Here is a 12304-nt window from a genome sequence, read left to right as displayed (position 1 = left end):
CCAGGCATTAATGATGTTGTAACAATTATTACTATGATTAGAATATATTCTCCCAAAGCTGGAATATTAGGCTGACAACAAAAATTTCCATTTTTTAATTAACAATGTGCATAACCTAGAAGCTAATACTGAGCACCATATGCTTAACTGTAATTAAATATAAGTTTGTACACAGAGAGTAAGCCTACAAAATGTAACATGAATAAATGTTTGATGATAAGAATTCACATTGCTTCACTGTAATATCTGACAGTAATACTTTAAGGTTTTAAAGTGTGCTAAATCAAATTTAACCATAACATTAAAATTGCTCCTCTAGTCACTCTATCAGGTAATACACAGTAATTTTGCATGTAGTCTATTGACTTAAGGAAAAAAAAACCTGATATCCTTTTGTATATGTTCTCTTATTCTCTTTTCTTTTGTAACTATGCCTGTCTTCACTAGGTTACTGTAATTGGAAGCCTTACAAGAGGCATATATGTAATTAAAACTGGATAACATTATTAAGACAAACTAATGGCTTCACTAGGCCCTGGTTTTTCTCGTGTAATTTATGCCTCATTAAATGATTTACCAGATTATATTTATGCTTTAAGAATACAGTGAAAATATTTTGGTAAGCAGTATTTAAAAAGATGGTTTCCTAGAAACATTTCAGTTACAGTAAAACCTCAATTTAACAGATCATTCAGTAGGAAAGATGTCCTGAAATTACTGTTAAATGTTAAATCCAAAATATATTTTGCATATCTGTAAAATATATGCACATCTATCTACCGCTTTGCATATGTGTAAAAATATGCATAGGGCCTTCTGGTTGATTAAAGATGGCAAGATTCAATGTTATAGCCTCCATCTTGTCCACTACTCCCTTCACTTGTTATGGAAATAGCCAGGAGGAATAAACCTCTGGTTGCAAAGGAGCAAGAAAGACCGAGGACTTCCAGAAATCCTTGTCTAAACTGTCCTATCCCACTGCACATGGAAGGAGGAGCCTCCAATCTTCCCAGTGCCACCAATGTCTCAATGGGGCAGCTCCCACTGGCCTATTTCTGCCACCAATCTTCTCACCAGCTCCATTCCCCATTTTTAAGGAGCTTACCCAGAAACATCAATAAAGCTTAATTTAACAGACTTCGTTATTTCAGAAATAACTTGAGTCTCTATTTTTGTCTGTTGGATTCAAATAAATTGTGGTAAGTGGTATTATTGTATTGTACTAAAATGAAAAGTCAGTGTTATTGTTTTATCTCACATAATAACTTTCATTTTAAAATATTATTTTTGAAACAGCCTGGCGCAAGTTTGGAACAGACACACATTTTTGTACTTGCACATATTCTTAGAAGACCAATTATAGTTTATGGAGTTAAATATTATAAGAGTTTCCGGGGAGAAACTTTAGGATATACTCGTTTTCAAGGTAAGTATGATTTATACAAACAAGATTTTAATTTAAAATATGGAAAAGATACTGGGAAAATCTGTAATTTAAAGAAATTTAAAGCAATAAATGTAATTTCTATTTCTTATGTTTAAAATTCTAGTATTTTTTATTGGTTTTCTTGAATTGTTCTTTTTCTTAACTATATTCTTATTTCTTCTACTTTTCCCTCTTTTAGTTTGTATTAGCTTTTATTGCTGTAATTGTAATTTTTAATAAAATTGCTATTAAAATATGTTGGCAGGTTACATTGATTCTGATTCAGTGCAATAGAAGCATTTAGAAATACTTTGGTGTATTTTGAAGTTAACAGAAATACAGTATAAATACCCCGTTTTCCTGAAAAAAACCCTAGCATGTTTTTACACCTGTGCCTAATATAAGCCCTACCCCCAAAAGAAGCCCTACTTAACAGCCTGTGCTGAAATGAGTAAATTGACATTTGAAATTAGGGAACAAAGAGATAAACAATTTTATAAGACGGATTTATTTTATCAATGGTTAGATAAAAAAACATGGAAATGAAAGATACTAGAGAATGTTATCAATACAAGAATAATAGAATGATACTGAATATAACGTAAAGATATATTATTATTGGATAGATTGAAGATGATGTAATGAATTGTTATAATATAAATGAACCCAATATTTAGTATGTCTTGTTTAAAATGAAGGAATAATAGTGATAGTCAAACAAATGAGGTATAATGATAATAATGTATAAACATATTCGATTTGATATGTGATTTATATAAATTGCAAGTGATGACTATGGAAAGGATGCACAAAAACCTTGTAACCAATCGATACACTGTATGTAATGGAAGATGGTTTTATGTTTTGTTTGTCTAAAAATAAAAGATAAATTAAAAAAAACAGCCTTTGCAGCCGGCCACCCATCCATTTCGTCTGGTTGGTCGTGGTGTCGCGGCCACGAGATCAGGTGGGGGGGTGGAGATGCCCCAGGCTTCCCACACCGGATTACCTCAGGACCCCCGCAGCCAGGCCATCCGCGTCTGATACCTGCCTTGCGGCAGCAGCACCACCAACAAGCATCAGCAGGATCGCCGCCGGCCTACTACTTCTGCTTGCTTGTGGCCACAACAGAGCAGGAGGCTGAATGGTGTATTGGTACTGCAACTGTGAGGCAGGTCTTGGGGTGTAAGGTAAGCCAGTGCAGAGTGCGTGGGTCAGCTCCACCCTCCCATCTCGCCTCAAGGCTGCGGCACCAGCCTCCTCCGTTGCAGTTGTGAGCAAGCAGAAGAAATGGGCTGGCGGCCACGAAGGGGCCCTGCTAGATGGGGCTGCTGTAGCCACTGCCGTGAGGTGAGGCAGATATCAGGATATGGGTGGCTTCGCTGCTGGGGGCCCTGAGGTAAGCCAGTGTGGGGTGTGTGGGGCAGCTCTATCCTCCCTATCTCACGGCAGCAGCACTGGTATGCTGCGCAGCCACCTGCCCCACCGTGAACAAGCAGAGGTGGACCTCCCATACATGGGGAAAAATAAACACCCTCCAAAAATAAGCCCCGGTGCTTACTTTGGTGCCCAAAAGAAAATACAACCCAGTCTTATTTTCAGGGAAAAACAGATAATTTCTGAGTTCAAGAATTTTCACAGGAATTGTCTATGCTTCTCATAATAATATATAGAAAGCATAATACTTAATATCAGAAACCTCACTATAGCATTACAGCTTATCTTTAGAATACTACCACCTATAATTGTCTTTTGTGATTGGTAGCTTAAAGGAATTTGTGACATAAAATACAGGAAGTTTTACACATTCTTCTTTTAAATAATGTAGCAGCCTGAAAATATAGTGTAAAGAAAGTTCTATATCATGTTCAGACTTAAGATTTATAACATCTTAAAACTCTTTTTATAGGAAAAGCACGATGAAAGAATTACTATCAATAATTAGGAATTTTACATCTTTAATAATTAGAACTTTTAAAAGAAAGAACTACAACTATGGGTTCACTAGTTTGCGAAAAGCTTCACTGTAAAGTTGAGTAGAATAGTCTTAAACATGAGACAATCATTCTAAGCCAGTGTTTCTCAACCTTGGTGACTTTAAGTCCTGTGGACTTCAACTCCCAGAATCCCCCAGCTGGGGGATTCTGGGAGTTGAAGTCCAAGGACTTAAAGTCACCAAGGTTGAGAAACACTGTTCTAAGCCATTAGATACATTTAAAATGTTGAAAGTACAATAGTTTTCACTTACTGACAATAATCAGGACTGGGAATTCCATTACTAAGCAATGTATTTGTAAGGCACAGCATCATGTGGCCTCAGTGGCAGTTCTAACAGTTTTAGTTGCTCTTGTTAGGCAAATCCTTCATGGTTTGACCCCAGGAACACTACAATGACTGCTACTCCAAGAACCCATCAAAAGCTCTTCTCTTTCAGTGCTGTTGTAACTTTGAAGGCTCACTGAATGAGTGGACATTAAAAAAGAACTCCCTGGGTGTCCTGGTATTCACACAAAATGGCTACATAATATATACATGGATTAACCCAGTGTTTTTCAACCTTTTTTGTGCAAAGGCACACTTTTTCCATGAAAAAAATCACGAGGCACACCACCATTAGAAAATGTTAAATTTTTTTAACTCTGTGCCTATATTGACTATATATAAAGTAATTCTCCCACGGCACACCTTACACTATGTCACGGCACACTAGTGTGCCGCGGCACAGTGGTTGAAAAACACTGGATTAACCAACCAGAAACCATCCATTTAGAAAAAGGACTACTGGAGTGTAGGAGTTTTTCCGAGCTGAGATAAAGAGAATTAATTGAAATCAAGAATTGAAACAGGGTCTTGTATAAATTAATTGCCTATGGTTATCTGCATCTTAAAATTAAAGCCTACTAAATAATAAATATTGTATGTCTGCTGAATATTGAAAATAGTCTCTGAATTCTTGGCCCCATCTATGTCACATTTCGTTTGCACTTGCCTTTCTTTTACAATTTCACTTAAATTACTCAATTCGAGATGATACAAAGTCTTGATTTGGGTCATCATGCCTTACAACCATTGCCTGAGAATTTTACCTTTTGCTGGTAGCAGAACCTAAATTATTGCCCCTTCTTTAACACCTTGTTTCCTGCCACACATGTTGACATTTACTAGTAAACCAGTAAGCGCACGGAAGAGACAACAATGGGACTTAGATAAATTTAGAAGGATAAAACTGTCAGTTGCTGCTAGTCTCGATATTCACATGCTACCTCCAGGATTAGAGATTGAAATAGGAGACCGTAGCCGAAGCTTGTGCTCTCATAATCATCCTGTGAGCCAATCATTGGCATCTGATTCAACAAAGAATGATCTGTGGGTCTGATGGACATCACTTTATGGTAATATGGCAGCTCTTTGGGATCTTCTTCCACTTTATGAATTTAAAATGAGAAGCCATGGAAAATCCCCAGAAAAGCTCAAGTGTCTTCTTAGATTTCTGGGAAAGTTAGGGGCACATAACAGGGCTGATATAGAAGCTGCAGTTAGAACAATGTAATTGTTTTGATGAAATACATTTGATATGTTGCTACTGCCTGCTCTTAGATGTATTTTGAGCCTCTGTGAAATTATAGAGAGGCTGAAAGAAACATTGACTTTTAATTGAGTTATTTTTATCTAGTTTTAGGTCTTGTCTGGAGTAAAGATCATATTTTTAGATTGTATTTATGCAGAAATGTTAAAAACTCAAAACTTTTAAGGAGCAGTGTACTTTGAGGTACTCCAGTTTCTAAATTTTCTCATGCTCCTACTTTAGTTGTTTGGTTGAAGGTCTGAATATCTTTTAAGTTCCTCAAATGAGTATTGGAGATTCCATCATGTATGTTAAAAACTGTGGAAACTAGATTGTGACTGAATAATTGAAACAGAGATTGTTCTGTATGTTAAATGTAACATGTTAATACTTTAAAAAGGTAAAACTTCAGTTGGAATTGTTTCAGTTGCTATGGGAATTCCTTTTGAGATATCTATTACTATTTTAAGGATTGCATGATAGTATTTATAGTACAGGTATTTCTTGGCTTATGACTGTCCAGAATTAGAGTCCTAAGTTGAAGCATCACCTGACTGGATTCAAAGTTATAATTGGTTTTTATGATGGTTGTTAAGCAAATCCATTTTAGTTCACCGTGGAAACTGACAAAAAAAAGTCACAAATCATGGTCGCATGACTACAGAATGCTGCAAATGGCTGTTAAGGTGGATCAGTTGCCAAGTGCCCAAAATTATTATGCAACAATATGGATGTGTATCAGTGGTGGGTTCCAGATCCCGGTGCAACCAGTATGGTGCAACGGGGCTGGGCGTCCACCATATGAACGCGTGCAGCACACACGCGCAGCACGTGCATGCATACTTACCGCCTGCAACAATCCAGCTCTCGGTGGATCATCGCGCAGGCGCCATACGTTCCATGCGTGGAAGTGCCGAAGAGCTTAAATATCGGTAAGGAGCGCTGGCGGGTGGGCCCTCTGGAGCACCGTACCGGAATGATACCCGGTGCTCCCAGCAGGCACCGGTATGCCTGTACTGGGGCGTACCGGTTGTAACCCACCACTGATGTGTATGGCCTTTGTAACTCTGAAAATGGATCATAATTGAGGTGTGTCAAATGGCTGTTAAACAATTGGCCATAAATGGAAGACTACCTGTAGACTCAATTATTAGACTATATTTGCAACTTTTTACATCCATTAATTGATAAAGACTCAACTTTCGACTGAGAGGTACATTAAAGACTTATGTTCATTGTCGTGCTTTAGATAAAAAATCTTCACCAAAAACAAATACATCAAGTTCATTGACCTTTGGACCTTCCCTTTTTTCATAGGTGTATATTTGCCTTTGTTATGGGAACAGAGCTTTTGTTGGAAGAGCCCGATTGCTCTGGGCTACACAAGGGGCCATTTCTCTGCTTTGGTTGCCATGGAGAACGATGGCTATGGCAATCGAGGTGCTGGTGCTAACTTGAACACTGATGATGATGTTACTATTACTTTTTTACCGTTGGTTGACAGTGAAAGGAAGCTGCTGCACATTCACTTCCTGTCTGCTCAAGAGGTAAGAAATGCTTCATAATTATGGTTTTACATCAGAGATGTTACTCAAGTATTAGATGAGAAAAAATAAAAGCCTCAAGAATATGCATAATTATAGATAGCATGCGGGAGATCCATAGACCGCCAAATTTTACTTTATACTGAGGACTTTATGAATGAGAGATGTTTTTAAAAAACAGCTGTAACAATTAAACTTTTGAGGAACAAGCAACAACCAGATAGTTTAGGTCCCTCTTAATGAATCATTTTGTAACTAAAAATACAGAATGGCCGTGCCTGAAAAGACAAGCCAATTTTCTAATAACATTTAACCATACCATTGCATTAGGAATGAAATCTTAAAGTAGCAATTAAAAATGTGGATTTTTATTTGATGCATATCTGGTGCATGATCACAGATAAATGGGTTTTCATAACTCGGTCTGTGAAACAGAACTGTTAGATTTCTTCAATCTTATCTTACATATTTTTTTAAAAAAGTAGGCATTAGGCAATAGATCGTCGTGGAAGAAATCTATTTATGTGGCTACTAGAAGTTAATTAATTCTACAGTTAGGAATTGGCTAGTAGATTTTTGAATCGGCCACAGCAAGTGTCACACAACACTTACTTATTTATTTAATTAGTTTGTATGCCGCCCACTCTCAAAGAGACTCAGGGCGGCTTACAGGTAAAAAAGGGAGGGGGGACATACAAAAAATAAAAAAAACAACATTAAAAATTCCGCAACATTCATAACTTAGGATGGGGCTGGATACATCAACAGCCCCAGGCCTGCCGGAACAGCCAGGTCTTGGTCGCTTTGCGGAAGGCCGGAAGGATAGTGAGGGTCCGGATCTCAACGGGGAGATCGTTCCATAGGGCCGGAGCAGCTACAGAGAAGGTCCTCCCCCAGAGAGTCGCCAGCCGACATTGACCGGCAGATGGAATCCGGAGGAGGCCTAGTCTATGCGATCTTATAGGTCTCTGGGAGGTAACTGGCAGGAGGCGGTCTCTCAGGTAGCCAGGTCCGATACCATGTAGGGCTTTAAAAGTAACAACTAGCACCTTGAAGCGTGTCCGGAGACCAATGGGAAGCCAGTGCAGCTCGCGGAGGATAGGTGTAACGTGGGTGTATCTAGGTACACCCACTATTGCTCGCGCGGCTGCATTCTGGACTAACTGAAGTCTTCGAACACTCTTCAGGGGCAGCCCCATGTCTCTTGTCTCTTTTAGTTGGCAGTATTCTAAACTAAACTGACCATGTTGTCTGTATTTTTTCCCCCAAAGATTGGTAATGAGGAACAGCAAGAGAAGCTGCTTAGGGAATGGCTGGACTGTTGTGTGACAGAAGGGGGAGTCCTGGTTGCTATGCAGAAAAGCTCTCGCCGGCGTAACCATCCCCTGGTAACGCAGATGGTAGAGAAATGGCTGGACCGCTATAGACAAATCCGCCCCTGTACATCCCTTTCAGATGGAGAGGAAGATGAAGACGACGACGATGAATGAATGAAAAACGAAAGATACCAGCTGCATATAAGTGTACGGTGACAACCCCAGCTCTTGGAGCAGTCTAGCAAATTGTTGCATGGTGCCCCAATTGTAGCAGGGAACATCCTGCGTAGGATTTTGAGTGGGCATGGGAAGAATTCAGAGACTCATCTGATGCAAGAAGGAAGTATGTTGGTTGGACTCATTTGTAAACAAGAAAAAAGAAAGCGAAGCCCTAAATTTTATTACCAAGACAGAAAGCATTTTTCCGGTTGTACATCTGCCCTTAATTATACCACATATGGTTGTGTAAGAAGGTTGAGTAATAGGAAAAAAGTGTAACCAGCATCTTACAATTATTGAAGGAAATTCTTTTGAACAAGGGCACTTAAAAGCACATTGTTGATTAATATCTGTTCCTTTTGAGACTTACAGTAAAATTTGATTATTTTGCATCTTTTTAAGCATTCTGACATATTTCCTTGAAATAACATTTTATATGAAATCTTGCTAAGGCCCAGATCAGATCATCAGATCATGTGGCTTTCTTTTTTTCTTTCTTTCTTTTTTTTTTGTTGATGCCATATAACCAGAGTAACTCATACGTGCTAAAAATGTATTGTTCTGTTAAATTTAATATTGTGCCCATTACAGTATAATAAAATGAAATTTTAAAGGGAAAACATATGGAAGGGATGATAAATCGACTTAAGTGAACTATTTTCTGTAAAGACTTCTCTAGTATCCATTACTACTTTGTATCACAACTTTGGAATAATCCCACCCCCCCTTTTCAGGCTACTTAAAATAATTAAAAAAAAAAAAAGCTGTTCCAGGGAACTTTATGCTAAACAATTGTGTGGAGTTTGTAAAACCGAACTGCATTTTGTCCAAACCCGGTCTTGCTGTGAGTTGTACTATAGAAATTAATATTTTATCGCCTTTCCCCATGCAAGTTAAAATTGCTTCCACTGAGGAGCATTCCTTGGTCATTAAAATTGAGTGAGAAAGCACTTTGACTGTTTTCCTTAAAAGCCTTCATTCTAAAGTTTGTTGGGAAGTCCTGTGTACTATTTTTCCTTACAATGTAACCTTCAGAATCCTGTGCATGTTGACTGATTGTGGCCACATCTGAACTTGTAAGCTTCCTGGAACTGTCAGTTCAGAATATATTCTCCAGTTAAAAAAAAAAAATCTTTTTATTATACTTGATTACCTTAGCTATGCTGTATTGAATGGATCTAGCCCCACCCAAAAACTCACTGTAAGAACACTAAAGGTTGAATAGTTTTGTATGCAAAATGTAGATCCTGATATGCACTTTTTAAAGACCAATGATGGTGAAAATGATGACATGGAACCTGTTATAAGATAGAATCCCTGATTTAAGAATCTGAACAGAAACTGTACCTTTTTTTAAACGGATGTAAACACATAGGAGCCATTCTGAATTAATTGCTTTTTTAAATGGTACATTTTAAGCAATTGAAAGTTAAACAGAAATTTCTCAAAATAATTCTACTGACAAATAAACAATGACATTTTATCAAGGTACTGTGTTGAAACATATCAATACATTTTTCACTCTTATAGAAGCTTATTAATGTTTTACACAAAGAGAATCACATTGACCTGTGATAAATTTACAGAGCAGTAGAATCATTGGATTTTTTTTTCCTACAACAGGTTGTGCTTTGATATACTCCTATTTTTAAGTTTTCCAAGCGAGTTAAAAAGGATATAGTTTAATACCTTAGTCCTCTGCTTGCTCTACATTCTTTCCTGTGTTCCTGAACTAATAGAATAAATTAGGTGATTATGCTTGAGTAGAATGAAGAAAATTGAAATGTTGCAAGTTGTGCTCCAAATCTGAGTTACTTCTCAATTCTAACCGCAATTTCCTGCAATGAGATACGGCCTTCTTGAATATAAATCTTATTTTATTTTCCTTTGCCCTATTAATAGAAGAAAACGTTTAGCCATATTTAACCAAGGCTTTAGCCATTTTCTTGAATAAATGCATTTGGCTGCTAGTAGGGATTTAAAAAAAAATCAGCAATATAAATTTTATTTTCATGTTATACAGCTATATAAGCAGCAATATACATATTATTATATAGTCACAGTACATCCTTAGGAGGCTCAGCGGAAGTCAGTGGTTTTATAGATTGTAATTCCAGTTGCTCTTACAGTATAGCAGCGCAGTTATTAATTATAGCTGGGCCTTGAAACACTACGGTAATTGCAATAGTATGCAGGCCTGTCATCTGATGTATAATTTTTGGGAAGGATTACATTTTTTAAAACAAACTTGGAGAAATTCTGACATGATATCCCTGCTTAAAAACTAGAGATCAGACTTCAGTTTGATTTTCTTTTAAAGTTGTAAAGTCTCTTTACAGTGCTCCAAATTAAACTGAATATTTTGCTGTCCTATTTTTTTTTGAATTGTGGTTTTTTTTTTGAACCTTTATTACTTAAATTGTTTATCCTATTCAGATATTTTGTTCTATGTCTTATTTCAAAGCCTGCTGTTCTCTTGAAACAAACAAACCCCTCACCACTTCTATGGTTAGCATCAAAATGATTTGCCATCTCCACCATTTTGTAAGGTAATTATTTCCCCCTCCAAAGCCGTGTTCTATTGTAGTGGATTATGCTCTCTTAATTATACCAGTATTTTATAAATTCTTTTAGCGGCATGCCTCTTCTATCATTTAATTTAGATTTAGCCTAGTAAGATAACTTTTACAATGGCAACTGGTATAAAAATCTCAACACAAAGTCTCCTCTTAAAGTAACTATCTGATTTTAAGTGGGGATTTTCCTCTTCAAATTATTAACTGGAAGCAATACAAAATTAATGTCTCTATTCAGCACATTTACTCATGGTAGAACATCCCATAACAAATATGATTGGCTTATTCAAGTATTTTTCATGAATGCTAATTATGCGTAATTTGGAATGCTACTTCTTGGCTTAAGAACAAAGTCCCAAGAATAGCAACTTCTAAAAATTCACTAATGCCAGTGTAAACGTTTTGTTACTTCACCTTCATTTGTGTGACTTCCTAAAATGTTCTCTGTAATTCATCAATGTTCCTCCTGGTTGCTCTATTCTGCTATCTATGGTAAGTTGCACATATTTGCAGTGTTAGATCATCAACACATTTATGAAGTTGAATCCCTTGAATATGTTCAAGCTGGTAATGTGCTTTTCCATCAATTCAGAACAAAATGTAAGTTTTGTACCAATGATTTGTTTTCGATTTCTGCTTCCATAGTTTGTGTGTGTCCCCCGTTTCCTTTAAGCCTTCTCAAACCACATTAAAAGTTCACTGACAAGCTAATTTTAGTATCAGATATCTTAATGGCCACAAATATTTGTATACTTTCATGGCTGAAGTCCTAGGACACTGGATTGTAAATTTAGTTTTGTGATTTTTGATTTATACTGACTCCTGCCTGGACCAATTTTTTTTCTTTTGTATATTGCACCAGACCAGAAGTGTCAAACTCATGATCTTGACGTGGCGTATCGCAACTCCCCCCTCCTGCTAAAATGGAGGTGGGAGTGGCCAGTGTGTAATGCATCTGGACCGCGTGTTTGTCACCCTCGCTCCAGACCAAAACTTTTGCCATGGAAAGAAAATGGCAGTGTGTGAGCTGGTGGCAACTTTATATTTTCTCCTTTCGCACATAAACTCCTTTCCAACATAGCACATAGGCTTTTGGAAGAATATTGAATAGTAATTATAAAAGTTTTAACATACACAAAGTATTTTAGTCATTGCAATCATTTCTTCAGGATGGTCCATAAGTTGAGTTTATGGCTCATATGAAATACACATTCTCTTTTCATACGGATAGCAGCATGAAAGACAGTGGTTCCAAAGTAGCTGTTAATTATCCGTAAGATTATTATGGGACACTTGGCATGAAAGCAATTGATGCTGACCAGTATAAAATGTCATTTACCTCGCCTGTTAATTCCATAATGTTTAGCAGTAATAGAGCTTCTAAGATTGCATGTAGGGCAAGAGAATTCTTTGCTCTTGGAGTATTTTGAATTCAGACACATTCTATTTCTCCCATTATACAATATGTTCGGCTATGATGAGGAAAATAGCAATAGCAGTTAGACTTATATACCGCTTCATAGGGCTTTCAGCCCTCACTAAGCGGTTTACAGAGTCAGCATATCGCCCCCACAGTCTGGGTCCTCATTTTACCCACCTCGGAAGGATGGAAGACTGAGTCAACCCTGAGCCGGGGAGATTTGAACAGCCGAACTGCA

General features: G+C 37.3%; 1 protein-coding gene across 6 annotated transcripts in view; it reads left to right on the top strand.

Moving 5' to 3' along the window:
• The window catches only part of ZRANB1 (zinc finger RANBP2-type containing 1), a 52723-nt gene extending 42280 nt beyond the window's left edge, over positions 1 to 10443 (top strand). For all 6 annotated transcript variants that reach the window (XM_032226037.1, XM_032226033.1, XM_032226035.1 and 3 more), the window contains 3 exons: positions 1297 to 1426; positions 6309 to 6538; positions 7807 to 10443. In XM_032226037.1, coding sequence (XP_032081928.1) covers positions 1297 to 1426; positions 6309 to 6538; positions 7807 to 8025 — 579 coding nt within the window. In that variant the 3' untranslated portion in view covers positions 8026 to 10443. The remainder of the gene's footprint in view (positions 1 to 1296; positions 1427 to 6308; positions 6539 to 7806) is intronic.
• The last annotated feature ends 1861 nt before the right edge of the window (positions 10444 to 12304 follow it).

Source organism: Thamnophis elegans, chromosome 10, assembly GCF_009769535.1.
Source record: "Thamnophis elegans isolate rThaEle1 chromosome 10, rThaEle1.pri, whole genome shotgun sequence".
Classification (NCBI taxonomy): Eukaryota; Metazoa; Chordata; class Lepidosauria; order Squamata; family Colubridae; genus Thamnophis; species Thamnophis elegans.
The sequence above is the reverse complement of the archived record's forward strand: the minus strand, read 5'-3'. Positions and strand labels throughout refer to the sequence as shown.